At 36.9% G+C, this 17,148-nt stretch overlaps 1 protein-coding gene across 1 annotated transcript; it reads left to right on the forward strand.

Annotated features, from left to right (window-relative positions):
- The first annotated feature begins 13,903 nt into the window (after positions 1-13,903).
- On the forward strand, positions 13,904-14,746 carry LOC126471612 (adenosine 5'-monophosphoramidase HINT1). The gene is made up of 3 exons (XM_050099853.1): positions 13,904-14,130; positions 14,210-14,314; positions 14,484-14,746. The coding sequence occupies exons 1-3, from the start codon at positions 14,020-14,022 to the stop codon at positions 14,646-14,648; spliced, it is 381 nt and encodes a 126-aa protein (XP_049955810.1). The 5' UTR covers positions 13,904-14,019; the 3' UTR covers positions 14,649-14,746.
- Positions 14,747-17,148: the final 2,402 nt, after the last annotated feature.

The following is a 17,148-nucleotide window of genomic DNA, read 5'->3' on the forward strand; positions in this document are numbered from 1 at the left end:
CACCCAGGTTTCTACCGATGTCCACGACGTCAGGTGGAATTATTCCCTTCCTCATTCCCGCCCTAGCCGGGCTCTCAGCGGTGACTTCACTGGCTGGAGGTGCTGCGGCTAATGCCAAGACAGTCAAGAATGCATAAAACTCTCAGGAGCAACTGCAGGAGGCACGAAGACATAACCGCGTGATGGACGCAGCAGCCATCGGAAAAGAGCTATTCTTGAAACCATACAAGAAAGGACTAGGTCTCTTTACAAAAAAAGGAGCCCCCTAGCAGTCATACAAGTCAGGGCGCTTAGAAATACAGATCTGCTTAAGTTTGTTCCGAAGAGATTCAACATTCGGAGATTCTTAGGTGTATTTATACGGAATACATTACCGAAAACAATGTGGAAATTAGGAGAATGCGGAATTGTGAATCTGAATGTAGCAGGAGGACCTGGAGCTCACTGTGTAGCATATGTTAAAAAAAGAAATATAAAATGACGTCTGCTATTTCGACTCATTTGGCGACCTGCAGCCCTCAGAAGAATTACAACGATACTTGACAGGCAGATGATATGTGTTCTACAACTTTCGACGCTACCAAGGCTTAAATACATTCCTGTGTGGTCATCTATGCATCATGTTCCTCCTGACCTTTACCAATGATATATAAGGACGGGCATTAAGCACCCATTCACCAGTTGATGTTTAGATGAAACGTCGTACACGCTGACATTAAAAGAACCATTGTCTGTGCTTCCCACCAGTTGATTTAAGCGTTGGAGATTAGAGCATCGCGCTGTTTGGACTGGAGACATACAACACCATCCCAAATACCACATAGGCTGATAGTAAAATGCATCTGGAAATTAATGGTAGAAACGAAATTGTGGAAATTGAACCTGGTGCATGCGATACTGACGATTTAAACGAAGTTTTAAACAGTCTGGAAAAGGGATTGAGCTCTGTGCAAACATCTGTACACTTAAATCTAAAATAAGGACGGCGAATGCATCGACTGACTTTAAGCAAAAAGGTTCAGTAAGCCTACTAGTGGGTTTCACAAAGGGACACGTTTTGAAGACGGATCCCAACTAATTTTACAAATCTGATCAGAGTGTGCACAGGCTCCATGTCAGTACATTCTGTGCTCAGTGTAACATTGCAATGAACTCATATCTCAACGACAGATTGGTTCATTCATTTTACGGATGCTTCCCATCAATTGGAACAGAGTATAAGATTGTTGACACTCCTACCAACGCTACTATATACCTTCTAGTGACAGTTCAGACATTGGACTATTTGGAGCTGCGTATTGTGGATCAGAATAACCAACTTTACAACTATTGTGGCGAGGAAATCATTGTACAACGACATCTAAGACAAGATGAACGTAAAGAATAAAACCAGCGCACACAGCGCACAGCATAGCAAACTGCAGCCGACCCGCAAGGTGATAACATCTGCGAACGACGAGTTTCTTAAATTAGTAGGTTTGAAACCTCCCAATTACGTCGTCGCTCGATATATCTCACCCAGTGGAATGTGATGAGCGAATCGTACGCCAGGAATACTTCTAGCATAAACCTTATGCTTCAACGACATTTGACAAGAACAATGAAATTAGGACTGTCATCCAGCACCAAGACGCTTTAACTCCTCCACACAAGAGTTTCGTATATGTGGATGGATACTTTAAGAAAAAGAATGGTAGTAATACAGTGCCATCAAAGCTTACACGTAATGCTTTGGCATTCCTATTCCAGGAAACACATTATGAACGCAATGGGGTAGAGATGGATCACACACTTAACTTTAGCATAGCATCAACCGTTGAAACATATGTCTTATCATCACCCTCGGATTTGAATGGCTTAGAAAATTCAGGATGGTTCATAGATGAGCTTGTGGGCAGAACAGCAGAAGAGTACTGACGATTTACTGCATGCATACCTCTAAAAATGTTTATGGGGTACTTTGAGGACATGCAGCGAATTGTTATGAATGCTAAACAGAAGCTTATTCTGGTTTGGAGCACAACGGATAGCAACTCATACATTCAAGGAGTTCAAGAAGAGAATCCAATCATCATAAATAAAACTATATGGTAAATGCCGCACATCATTCTGGTGGACGAGGAGCGTTTGAAGCTTTTAAAAATTCTGAATACTGGTTCATATCTGCCATTAACTTTCCGCTCATAGGACGTTTTAGAGTACCTGATGCCACTGACAGCGAGCAGACAAATATGGACTACTAAAACCTCAGTGCAACTGGAAACACCAAGATTTATCATAATTACATCCCAGACCAATAGAAGGGTGAATTTAGCAAATGATTCCACCATATTTGGCAACTGTAATTTAACTAATGCCAGAGACTACTTGAATTCCGAATTCTATCCGTATAACAATTTACTGCTACAGAATGTTTACAGTCTAGCATTTGACATGTATTGAAGGTTCTGTTCTTGTTACTATGAAGCTGTTGAAAAGGAAGGATGGCTATTCAGTCCATGAAAATTCAAGGTGCTGGCACCAATCATTGTGAAAGACTGTTCTAAGCAGAATGAGATAATTAAATCAGGACCAATAGATGTACAAATCGAATTTGAATCCTCATAAAATTTCCCAGAACACACTGCAGCATATGCTCTAGTTCTACATGACTGTGTGATTAACAATTGCCCACTTATTGCTGTTGTGCAGCGAGCTGTATAAATGGCCAAGTGCTGTGGCATGCCCAGAGCATTTCACAATGACAACTTTCAGTGTGAACGTCATTGAGGGCACTCAAGATTTCTATGATGATGAGTGTAGACAATTCATATTTAAAGATGTTGCACTCATAGGATACACAGAAGATGCTGGTATAGTAGAGACATTCTCAGCAAGAATTGCATCACCAAGGCCTTTCAAGAATGTAAACTGTGCTAACACATGGAGGAGTGCAAAGTGGCTAACACATTTGTTTTATGGACCCCACTGGGACGATCCTGGTATACCTTATAAAGAAATAATGACATCACTTCGAATATTTGATCGTCCTGAGACCATCATCTACATCAAAGGCGAGGAGAAGATCATGTGGATGCAGCGAAGCTTTAAGTTTGCATCTATTCAAGACCTGGGATTCTACAGGTGTCCTGATATCCATAAACGCAAGAAGAAGAAGATGTATGAAAATAGTGCTATGTCTGCTTATGAAAATATAAAATACTTTTAAGTTGGATTCATGAAAATAAATGAATTTTTTTACCTCACATTGTGTGTATTTCTTTCTTTCTACTCAGCTCACTTACATAGTATGTAGGTTTGCCCAGATCCTACGTCTGTGGCTTTGTTCAAGCACAGGAGATATAACTTCAGCCATGTTTGCTATATGTCTTTGGAAGCGGACATGACCATGCACTGCCTGTTACCAAAAACCTATACGTGCAGCACGATAGGCGAGATCCTATCCAATCATTACGTATATTTTGTTTTCCTCCATCTTAAATGTCGCCTCCCTCATGGTTTAAACTAATATCTTGTACATCTTGGACAGCCTTTATATACATTTATAAGGGTAGGGATTTGTGAAATAACAACAAAAATGTATGATAACGAATAACAATATTTTTATTCAGATATAAATACTCACTTTAGTAATACATCTTTAAATTTACAAATCTTATTGTTTTTACAATACACAAATTAATACTGCTTTTAAATTTACAGTTCTTGTTACAGTTTGAAATTTTTTATTAGCAATTCTTGGTTTTAAAAATAATAGTATTGATTGAAAAATGTTTTTACTTTACATTGCAGTACTGTTTATAGCTCATTGCAGAGGTATAGTTTTTCTTACACTAATACTATTACTAGTGAAATTCCAGCCAAACAGAAGACTTAATTGATACTTTGAACTGGGTGGTTCTGAACATTTTCCATCTCAAACAGCTGAAATAATAACACAATGAAGTGGATGTATCTAAAATGTTCATCCCAAACGACTGCACTAAAATGAACCAAGTGAAATTCATATTTAAAAATAGTACGCTTGGACAGCTAGCAGTAGGTGAAACTTAAAAACTAATCTATTTACATATGCACACACACAATCAGACATGCACATGAAGTGCAAAAGCGAGAAATACGGTAAACTATTTTTTGTCAGTTTACAATTTGTTAACTTTTTGATTATTTTAGTTCAATTTTTAGTATTTTTTATATATGATGCACACTTCTTATAATTTTTTATAATTTTTCCAGCACATACTGCTTACATGTTCAAGTATAGATATTATGCTACTTTCAGAAGAAAATAAACAGAATATATTTACACACGGGCACACATATTTACGCAGACATCCTCATTCAAATGCACTCATAGGTATACCCACAGACACACATAAGCACTCACACATGCAGGCACACCATACGTCACATGTACAATATTTACACTATGAAACTTTTGAGTAAACCATGGAAGTTCCTTGCTAAAAATTGTAGTCAAAATCACAAAAATTTCGAGAAAATACGTGAGAAATAATAAAAAAAATCAAAAATAATTGAACATAACCCTTCACAACCACAAAAACTTCTCTACTGTGTACACTAAAGATAAATGTGGGATTTTAATCCCAATAAATGTGTTGTATTATTGTGTTTATCATCTAATCTTTCTTTCCTATTAATAATAATGAAACTGTGACAATACAAAATATTTCCATTCATGTAATCAATACCTTAACATAATATTTTATTAATACACAATTACTTTTATTGCAGTATTGAATATCAAATAGTGATAATAGATGTAGTTCATATAATAGGATATTTATATTATTGCAATTAAAGTAACTGAAATAATTCAAAAGCCAACATCACTTAAATACTGTTTACTGGATAACTGGGTTGAGCACACTAAAGGTGCCATCATCAGATCTGAATGTAGATTAACATTTATAAACCATCCAGTAAACAGTAATTAAGCGATCTTGGCTTTTGAATTATTTCTACAACAGAGTGATCGCCCCACTACACACTATGTATTCACTGCAGTAAAGTAACTGATTAAATTACAATAATAACAATATTAATTAAGTAATGTTGTTTCATATATAACATATTAATAATGTAAAATAATTATTGGATTACTATAAATATTTTATTATGTTATAATTTTTTGATTCTAAAAAATAGGTAGCTACAACTTTAGAGTATATATGTACAGGATGTCCCATTAATCTGGATCAACCTAAATAACTGTTTGTCCAGATGAAAATTACAAAATGTTTCAAGCAAATGTTCTTTAGCCATCAAGGGACATCAATAATCATATTTACCTTAGTTATAGCTTTGTTTTTTACAAAGATATGAACAGCAGTATGACTTCTTTAAATAGCACCCTGTATTTTTTATTCGGTAATTCATTTCCTCTCCTAAAGACCTATTCAAAATGTATCACAGTGTAACATTCACTGAAACACAACGTTATTAATTACATAACACAACATTGACTTTGATGCTCCCAGCGCTTAGTGCAGGTACTCAGGATAATGGAACACGTCTAAGTGCTGACGTTGACTGAGGACAAATGTAAACATGAGTAGAATGCACACCCGTCATTTCGTCAACCATCGTCAGTTGAAGAGTTGTGTGAGTACAATGTACACCAACGAAGAGAAGGTAGAAATGCTACTCATCTATGGGGAATGTAAGTTAGCAGAACAGTAATTGCAATACCGTTTTTTTATGTACAGGTACATTTAGTACAGTAGTTTAAATACTGTTGTGTAGAATAGGCATGCTGTAAAGGTTGTCCTTCCTACAAACTGCATTGTCAAAATGTTTCTCTTATTGTTGTTGTTGTTGAAGGTAGGCGAAATGCTACACAGGCAGTGGAACTGTACAGAAAGCGATATCCCGGCAAGAAGCCACCTTACCGACGAATGTTTTCTCGTCTTGTTGCAACGCTTCATGAAATGGAAACGCTATAGTCATGGACTGTGCGGCTGGTCCCGGCGGAGGTTCGAATCCTCCCTCGGGCAAGGGTGAGTGTGTTTGTCCTTAGGATAATTTATGTTAAGTAGTGTGTAAGCTTAGGGACTGATGACTTTAGCAGTTAAGTCCCATAAGATTTCACACACATTTGAACCTTTTTTTAAATGGAAAGTTTCAACCCATGACAACTTAATCGTCGTAGCACTCGGACAGACAAAGATGCCAAAGTTCTCGCTTCCATTGCTATGAATCTACATGTGAGCACATGACAGCTTGAACACGAACCGGCATTCCTAAAACCAGTGTACATTGTATTCTTACACGTCACCGGTTCCATCCTTACCATGTACACCTACATCAAGAATGGCATGGGAATGATTTTCAGTATCATGTACAATTCTCTCGGCACAGCAATAAATCCTCGCCAACCCAAACTTCTTCTCCAATGTTCTATTTAGCGATGAATGTTCCTTCTCAAACGAAGGACGGGTAAATACATGCATTATTAGTCCAAGCGACAACCCACTATGGCTTAGACAGGTGGAACATCAGTGTCAATGGAGGGTTAACGTCTGGTGTGGGATGCTTGGCACTACAATTATTGGCCTTTATTTCATCAATGGTTGTCATAAGGACACAGTGTATGCCAACTTCCTCAGACGAATTCTTCCTCCTCTTCTGGATGAAGTGTCATTAAGAACCAGAATGCTTATGTGATATGAACACGATCGATGTCCAACACATAACGCTTTGCATGCATGTCACGTTCTGAACTGAAGGCATCCTGCCAGATGGATTGGTCTAGGAGGAGCAGTTAGTTGGCCTACTAGGCCTCCTGATTGAAATCCTCTGGATTTTTTTCTTTGGGGATGCAGTAACTTGGTTTTCAATTATTTTCTAACAACTCCAGCAAGTGGGCGTGTTTGTGATCCCAGGCTCAAAGTCAGTGTGGTGTTATGTAATTAATAACATTGTGTTTCAGTGATACTGGGATACATTTTTGAATAGGTCTTTAGGAGAGGAAATTAATTACCAAATAAAAATACAGAGTGCCATTTAAAAAAGTCATACTGCTGTTCATATCTTTGTAAAAAACAAAGCTACAACTAAGGAAATCATGCAGATTGATGTCCCCTGACGGCTAAAGAACATTTGCTTGAAACATTTTGTAATTTGCATCAGAACAAACAGCTATTTGGTTAGTCAAGGTAAATGGGACACCCTGTATATGTACACATAAAGTGTAAACAGTTCTAAAAAAGATAAAAAAGACAATACCAAAAATTCTAAAGGAAGATCGAGATACAATTCTATTTAATAATATCATTTCAGCAAGTTACTTCAAAGTTAATCAAAAATAATTGAACCTCAAAGCCAAATGAGTAACAACCTTTGTTAAATGAATAATACCATGTCCAACTACCTTCAATAAAGCACCAGTAAGAATTATTATATCAGAAATTGGAACCTCTGGATGAGCCTTAGGAAGCCAAAGATGACCTGAAAACAATGATATTTTAACTAAAAAAGGGAAAGTTATTAAAAATAAAACAAAAGGGAATAAGAATTAAAATAAAAAAGGACAATAAAGGGTATTAGCGAAATCATAAACCTTATATAAAACCAATAATAGAGGTAATCTAGCAACTAAAGCATAAAAAACAGATCAACAGTGGCTTGTAAATACTTATTTTCATAACTGCAACCCAAAACAAAAAGTAAAGTAGGAACTAATCTAGCCTCAAACCAAATATAAATAGGTAATAAGCTAAGGATAGTAAATGAACATTATGACATAATTATTTTAAATAAAATATATTTAAAAAAATAAAATAATGAAAAGATATAAAACTGTACCTCTAGTAAAACTCATTAAAGAACACATTTAATATCTAATAAATACAAAATTATAAAACAAAGCTTAGCAGAAACATCAAAGAATGGGTGAAATAAAAAAGGAACAATATATTTGAAGCTCAGCAAAACTGTCAATAGGTGTTTACATTTTGAAGGGAAAACATAAACATCAACAAAATATACCAATAAAGAGGTGAAAATACTAAATCATTAGTTTAGTAGTGCAGCAACATAGGCGTGAATTGGACAGAAAACCAAGGCACACGATGTCACTGCAGTTAGGCAGAACCCCCCTAGGGACTTTCAAGTCAGTGTTCATAAGATCTACAGTTTGTAAGGCTTGCGATACAGGTGCAGGTACCTATTTGCAACATATTTTTATACTGTGTACCCATGCTGTCTGTGATTTTCTAAATGAATATGGAGTTGGGGCTGCTTTAGATAAGGAATGTATTCTACATAAAAAATATTTATCGGTGTCTTATGGTTTTCATGGTACCATCCACGTTTTGTAAAGTGCATTACACCTTTCGTTGTGTATATTTGGACTTGTTGCTCATTGATTTGTGTTTCTGTCTTTAATACGGCTCCAGCAAAGATAACATTTAAGAAGAAAATAAATAAGGGGCACAAATGCTACAGAACACGTCCTGTTGGAAGTTTACATCCAAAGAATGAGGTTAGGGCAAGCAACACTGAACAAAGTTCTTCACTGCCAAGTGCTTCCAAGAAGAAGATTGTGAACAGTAATGAAGTGTACAGTGAACCCAGTGCCAGTGATATCAGTTTAATACTAGGTTTGAATGTACTAAACCGCTGCTTAATCAAAGTGCATGCTGCAATTTGTGTGGTGGAAGGATAATAGTTTCTGAAAATTCTTCAAAAGAAATGGTTTAGTTCTTAGTTTGGAAGTCTCTTGTTTAAGCTGTCAGAGTAAGGAAGAATTTTGGATAAATGTGAAAAAAGTATCCTTTTTGAGATGAATGTAAGACATTTCTCTGGGCTCAGTTGCATCAGTAAAGGCCCTAAGGCTGGAAAAACTGTTTGCTCTATGAATCTGTCATGCCCCTACAAATGCTTCAAGATACACAGATCCTTTGTGGGAAACAGTAAACATAATTGCAGAAGCATCAATTAAATCTGCAACAGTGGAGGCAATTGAAGAAAATGATAGTAACGACATCTGCATAGCATTTGATGGAACACAGCAGAAAACGGCTCATCAGTGTAATAACTTTTGTGCAGGTGCCATGAATATCGATACTGGGAGGGTGTTCGATGTTGAAGTATTGTCAAAACATTCCCACGGATGCACAAAAGTGGGCACCAATAATGAAAAGAAGCAACTGCATGAACACAACTCTCAGAAAACGAACGAGGGATCCAGTGGAGGAATGGAAAGTGCCTCATCTGTGGAGATCTTACAGCACTCTCAAGAATGACATGGGGTTTGCTATGCTAAATTCATTGGTAATGGTGATTACGATTAATTCAGATCAATAATTGACAGCAGGCCCTATGCTGACCTAACACCTTAAAAGCTAGAAAGTGTCTATCATATGCAGAAACAAATGGATACCTGATTGTGTAAAATTAGGCAGAACTTTTCTAGCCATAAGCTTGAATATGGTAAGGCTGTTAGATAACCTCTGACTAACAAAACAACCAGTCAGCTGGAGAATACTATGACCAAGTTATTAGAAAGAATTAAGACAACTTGGAAGGAATGAGAAATCAGTATGGGAAACGTTTTTCCACAAGACATCAAGTGGTGAAAAGCTACTACACAACTTGTGTTCAGTTGATGAGTGTGAATACTGCAAAGCTGAGGCAGCAGGAACTGAATATACCCATAGAAACACCATACAGGAAGCTATCGCAGTACTAATAAAGACAGTATATAGGGATCTAGCGTATCCAGATGTTCTGAAGAAATGCCTCACAGGAAACACTCAAAAAGTAAATGAGTCTTTGAACAATGTAATATGGACCAGGAGGCCAAAAAACGTATTTGTGGGCTTGAAAACACTGAATATTTGGATCAATGACGCTCTGATCACCTCCAATAATGGAAATGCAGGCAGAATGAGGGTTCTGAAGCAATTTGAAATTAAGTCTGACCATAATACGGAAGCAATCCTACAAAAACTGGATAGACAGCGAGTCTCCAAGGTGGAAATTATGCTCAAATATACAACAAAAGCAACAATATCCTTCAGACAGAGAAAGAGACAGCATCCAGTTGATCCTCAAAAAGATAAATATTACAGAACTGGAGATTTTTAAACTTCTCTTCATTCATTAGTGAGTTTTCCTATTCTTCAACTTTCAAGTGCGATTTCTGAAAAACTACATTTTTCGAACTGTTTCCCATTATCTCATAAACTACTTAAGCTAAAGCTCTGAAATTTTTACCCCTTATTGACAGCAGTATTATGTGGATCTACAATGGTGGAGATAGCACTCATAGTTTGATCATAATTTTTTTAATTACATAATTTTTTTAAGGCCTTCATTAAAAAATTCATATATTGCTTCCTAACAAAGTTGGACAGTTGATACTAGATCAGTGAATGTATAAGATATGACTCTATATCCTGGCAGAATTTTATTTTGTTGCCTTGGATAGTTCCTGAGAAAGAGGAATATACATATATTAATGCAACATTATCAGGGTAGGGCACTGATTCTCCCCTTAAAGAACTATAACAGTAAAACCAATTTTCTATAGCTATTGCATAGTTTGGCTGAATTATTAGTAGCATTCAGTTACGACATTTACAACATATACAAATAAGGGCACAATAAACTGCTTTGTCTGACCCATGGGACATGGTCACGTATGTGCCAAAAGAACTAAACTGTGAGAGTCTAGAAGTTAGGTGCAAACTATCCTGTGAAAGCATACTTGGAAATTTTCCTGAGCCCACTTCAAGTGATGACTCTAGGAATATACTACAACCCCATACATGTCACTCCCATGGGGATAGCAGAAGTAAGATTACACCGATTACAGTGCTAACAGAGTTGTTTAATCAATAATTCTTCCTGTGCTCCATAAGTGAATGGAACGGGAAGGAACCCTAATAACTGGCACAATGGGACATACTCTCTGCCACACACTTTACAGTGGTTTGCAGACTATAAATGTAGTTTTAGATGTAGATCACAGAAACATTTTGACAAATGATGCCATGATGGTAACGAGAAAAGTTTCGTGATCACATTTCATATGCAGTACTCATGGTAAAAATCTTGCAAAATTCTTTCAACACTTCGTTACAAAATATCTTTCGAAGATGACAACTATGAAGGGACACAGTACTATAAGCAAACTTTAAAGACTTTGGAGACATCTATCAGTTTGTACAAAATGCCCAAGCTTCATTTTTTACATAATGAACATTAACCAGTCAGCAGACCCAATGATGCTTTGCCCTGAATTACAGGCTTGTGATTAAACGTATGTTGTGTGTACATCTACATCTACTTTTCTACGAGATATATATTTATCAAGTGCATGGACAACTATTCTTATAAATCTGAGCCTCAGTTATTATACATGCTGCTTCACAGCAGCATGTCTTATTGAGACATGGTGCTATTGCCTAGTCATGTAGTTTGCTGAACATATTTCTCCCTCTGCATTTCTTAGTTGCCCTTTGCATTTAGGTAATATTGGTTGCTAAAATTGTTGCATGTAGTGGTCACTAATACGAGTTTCCATGTGGACATCCTAAAAGAGGTCAGATCTATTTGTAGCTGTTAGATCCAATATATTCCCATTATGAGTGGGCTACTGAACAATCTGCTCTAGGTAGTTCTCAGATAACACATTTAGTAATGTTTCACAGGACATCTTGTCACACCCACCACTTACAAAATTATGTTCTTCCCAACTGATTGTTGGATGATTAAAATCTCCTCTAATGATCAGAGTATATTTCGAGAACTTGTACTAGTGAACTTAACTTTTCTCTAACGTTTATGATTACATCTAGATGTGAGTCTGGTGACTGATAGAAGGATCCCATCATAAATTTATGCCTATCCTTGATACTGAGTCTTGCTCAGGCAGTCTTGCATGCAATTCAGTGTCTATCTTGGTGGATTTGAATTTCTTGTCTTCTGTGACAAATACACCATCTCCATTTACCGTTAGACTATCCTTTAGCCATATGCTTCACATTTATAAAAAAATCACTGTTATCAATTTTGGTTTTAACAAGCTTTGTATTCATAATATTATGTGGGCCCCACTGCTTTTTAGCAGTGTCTCAGACTTCAGCATTTTGCAGTGAATCATTTAATAGTTGATGACTAGGATTTTAACACTCTCACCTCTAAGCCACACTTTTTTTCATTTTATACTGATACTTCTGGGTATTTTACAGCTGTCGTTGTTTGGATTAGATGGAGAGCCACATAATCTAAGAAAAACCTTGTGTGCAACCCACATACAGGTAGCTGTCTGAGTTGCAGCCTCTGATGAGGAGTGCATACGTGACCCATTTAGAGGGACCATATTGTTCTCAACTCTGTGGCCTAACTCTAGAAAGTTGCTGCCTAGCTTGTTGCAGAACCTTCGACGACTCTGATTCAGTCCTTCCTTTCAGATTTTAACCAGGGGCCAGGATCAATTCTATGGACAATGCTCCAAATAGTGAGCTTCATTGAAATTCCACATCAAGGCTGGTCATGTTATTCCTCTCTACCAGTCGCTGGATATGTCCAAGTATGATCTTGGAGCTTAGATAACTTCTCTGCCAGACACTGGATTATCCAGGTAAGACACTCGATGACAGGCATTTTTTTTCCAAATGTAGGCTAGAATCTTCTGTTGGTTGCACCCTGTTCCCATAGTGGCTGCCAGAATACTTCTTCAACATGTTGAAAGAGGTCATCATGCATAGACACAGAGTGCATCTGATATTCCCCCCCTCCCCCCTTGCTTCCGTTTCCATTTTTTCAATGTACGTTTGAGCTGTCAACGATTAAGAGACCCATTCTTTTTGACCCAGGACACAGAAGGATTCCCTTCAAGTGAAGTCAGCAGCTCAAACCTCTAGGGTAGGGAGATGGGTATAACAACATGAGTTCTCTCTGGTCGCTGTCTCCCCAGTACTGGACTCCTAGCTCTACCACTGACACTCCGCTCACAGTGAAGTGAACGATCAGTGATGGATATTGTAGTTCCTGTAGAGGAGTCAGGATCCACAGGAGGGAATAGTACCCGAGGTATTTTGGTAAACCTGGAAGACGACTCTTGGGAGCCCTCCCAACATACCCATTTGCAGCAGATTCCACTCATTTGACAGTATCCACTCAAGAGAATCCTCTCATTTTTGGATCTATGGAACGAAAACTGGATCTAATCTAATCTCTAATCTATCCCATGGGCAAGAACAGCATTGACAGTGGGGCTGCGTTGTGGCTGGTTCAAAGTTTTATGGAACAGGAAACAAATAACGTTAAAAAACGCTTTGTGATTCTTATTTTAATTTCTGAACTTGTTAAGCTAAAATTATTACCATACCATTTCCCTTAAGAACAGAGGCGTTTAGTATACAAAAAGAGATTTCATGAATCCTTTTTAAGCTCAAAAATAGGGTTAATTTACGATAAATGCAGACTCTATACACTCCTACTGAAATAGACAATACGTCAAGACACATGTACTAGTTTTGATACAATCAAAATATTTTAAATGTTACTTCTAGTTTTTGGACTTAAAAAAGTTTTCGAGGCGAATTTATCTGACTCACATGATTGTCCTCGGACACAAAGAAAATACCGGTATTCAGCTTATATATCAAATGTAAATAAATAAACGTGCGAATTGTACGGATTTTGCACTAAGCTGGGTCTCGCCTTTCGTGTCAAAGACGAGCACTGCAGCGTATATGCGGGGTTCTCACAAAAACGAGGTAAAATATGAATGTAACTTTGAGCTACATAGCGCAAAAACGACGTAAAATGTAGTAGTAGTAGCATTATTCATCCTTAGATCTCTTTTTACAAGGATATAGGACATGTCGATATATCGTTGAGCTACGCTGCGCAGTATCTGCATTCTGCAGTCATCTATGGCCGTATTGAATTTTGGGGGTTATAGTTTCAGAGGTAATGTCGATGTGCGGGGGGATGTAACGAGTAGAAGAATTTCACGAAATTTTCAACTAAATTTATAGAATGGCTGGAGAAGTGGAAAGCGCTAGACAGGCAACACCTGGTGGCGACACTATTTTTGGCAAAATATTAAGAAAAGAAATTCCGTGTAATTTCATTTATGAAGATGACCAGGTATGATGATCAGCGTTTAGTTTTTTTGTCTGCCACGGAAAAAGGGGTTAATGATATAAGCTTATGATTTCTTTTTCAGTGTGTTGCCTTTCAGGATATTAATCCACAGGCACCTACGCACTTTCTAGTTATTCCACGTAAACCAATACAAAGGCTTTCCGAATCAAGTGATAGTGATGAACAGGTAATATACATATGCTGTTCAGTTAAGGTAGCCGATTGTTCTGTCACCGATCTTACACCTTTTACTGTGCTAATGTTCACTGGATTTGATAAGTGATATATTTTGGTTGTAGCTCGCTGTTGCGGCGAGATGTTTAGTGTGCTATAAAGAAACTTCGACTCTCTTTCAGTTGCTCGGCCACCTCATGAGCACTGCAGCGAAGGTAGCCAAGCAGCAGGGACTGAAAAATGGCTTTAGGCTAGTGGTGAATGATGGACCAGATGGATGTCAGTCAGTTTACCACCTGCATATACATATTCTTGGAGGTCGTCAGATGGGATGGCCACCAGGCTAACTTCTTGAACATACACCATCTGCACACATTCAATGTATTGCAGTTGCTGAATATTAAACTTATGTATGCATATTGAAAATAAAATATTTGGCATTTAATTGTGCTGTGTTGGTAGCTTTGGTTTGCGGTATTACTTTCACATGTTTGTTGCCATAGAACTTGTCAAAAGATATACTTTTAATATCTGTTAACAGGACTGTCATAATATTGGGTGGTGTAGGCTTTTTTAAAAAAAAAAAAAAAAACTATACTGTAGTGCAGTGTCCTAGTACTGCCATTTTTTGCTGGTTGTTTGTGTTTTTTTTTTACCAAACAGTTTGTCACATTTAAAGGAGGTATTACTTGGATGAAGTAACTGTAGATGATTAACAGATATGGGCCATCTACAGTGATTTTCTTAGGATACTATGGCATGGACCTTGACAAATTGATTTCAGGTTTGGTGGCTGTTGCAGCCGTACTACACAATTGACAACTTTTGGTTGGGCACAGAATCTTTATTCTGTATTTTTCACTAATGGCTCATACTCTCGATTAGTCAATGATACCTTTTCTGTGACATTGGGTTCAATGAGTCAGCTAATAATTGAGCAGTTGTTAAAGAAGAGAAAAAAATTAGATGAACAGTTCTGGACATGAAGAAACAATAACTGGTACTGTGTAGTGCAAACATTTAAAGTACAGGTAGTCATTGTCACACATTGTGAGGAAGATGAAAGTACTAATGATTTTTTTTTTTTTTTTAAATGGAGGCCAAGAGCATTCCCTGCTTTTTTTTGAGATCAACATTAACAGATAGTGTAAAGTTAGGTAATGTTCTGTATTGTATGTGACGGTTATTGGTTATGTTGTCAGCTAAACGTACTGATACCAGATGTGTGCTTTGTCTAATAACATAATGTGTGACAGTTAAAAGCCATATTGACTGTTGCAAAAAAATATGAAAAGGTATTACAAATATTTGCTGACACTGTTTTTTTACAGTGTTTCTAGATCTGTGTTATTGAAATGTAAGTTGTGGTATACTGAGCTGTAGTAGCTTATATATCTCGTCTAGGTTAGGTTGAAAGATGTTTGGTTGTGAGTTGAAGTGGTATAGAATGCTTGAGTTAACCCCAGTCTCAGTTGAAACCTATAAATACAGTGACCAGCAACTTGAAAAAGATCTGCAGTTTCCCATTTGGCACACTGCATTTTTCACAATCTGGCTTGTATGAAAACTATAATTCAGTGTCTGGTAATACCGAAGATTGATTGGAACATTAATTTTTGTCCTTTCTTTTTGACTCCTTGATACACAAAAACTGAAGTCATTGTAAATTAATAGATTGTTTTTATATTGGCTGTGGAATCTGTCATATCGCTCACACTTTTTTTGGTGAATTGTTTGTGGGATTAATAAGTAGAATCACAGAATTTTCAGTCAAACATTGAAGTTTCCACTGAAAGGTTAAAGCCATATGAACAGCTGTTTCATTCAAATTACTATTAATTTTTGAATCCAAGGTAAACCATATCAGCAATACTAAGGGTACTGACTCTACGGATATATTTGGATGAGGTGATGAGAAAATAAAATTATTGAATTGATATTTGTTGGAGGATTTGAGTTGTGCATCGTTAATGAAAAGTTGTTGGCCAGTGTGTTTAACTTAATTGTGGAGAGCATTTAAACCCTCGTGATCTGTTCCAATACTGGGAATGTGAAGAAAAAATCTGTGTTAAGACCCCACGTATGAGTAGTGTAACGTGTTCAATATTTTGTGAATCATTTTTAAATATTAGTGGTTGTCAAATCTGAAGTATTTTGTAGATTGACAGGTTACAGTGGAAACTCTAAACAGCTGAAAATTGACTGCATTCTGGACAACAGGGATGTTGAACTACTTTTCACAATTTACTTCAGGCTTTGCATTTGGTAGACAACAAAAAAGTGGAATTTTTGTCACAATGCACACACATTGTTGATAAATAGTGCTTCAGGAATCTTTTTACAGTGATGACATATTCTAATGCCTCATAACAATATAGAGCACATGGTATTTCTTCTTTCACATTGGGCACCAAATATAAAATCTGTGATAAGTGACAGCTATGGGTAGAAGTAAAATTCATGGTGTCTTCTGTACAGCAGTAATTTGAACTTTCATTGTAGACTGCTAGTGATGGTGATATTGGTGTTAGTTTGGTGGTGAAATTTCAGTGATAGATACTGACTGAAGTAGCAAGTGGGTACAGTCCTAATAAATCAGTGAGGTTCGTATTCCTGTCCAGCTATCCATGTTTAGATGTTAGATTGTCTGATACCATCTCACACAATTCCTAGAATGGTTGCACTAAAAAGTACATGTCAAATCAAACCTTGTTAATCTCTAAAGCATAATTTTCAAAGCAATGTTAGTAATTAACCTTCCTTCCATTTGCAATGATTGTTAAATAGCATCTATAGTGTATCTCTTAAAGTTATCCTGTGTGAACACATGATACATTAACCATATAG

This window comes from Schistocerca serialis, chromosome 3, assembly GCF_023864345.2.
Source record: "Schistocerca serialis cubense isolate TAMUIC-IGC-003099 chromosome 3, iqSchSeri2.2, whole genome shotgun sequence".
Classification (NCBI taxonomy): Eukaryota; Metazoa; Arthropoda; class Insecta; order Orthoptera; family Acrididae; genus Schistocerca; species Schistocerca serialis.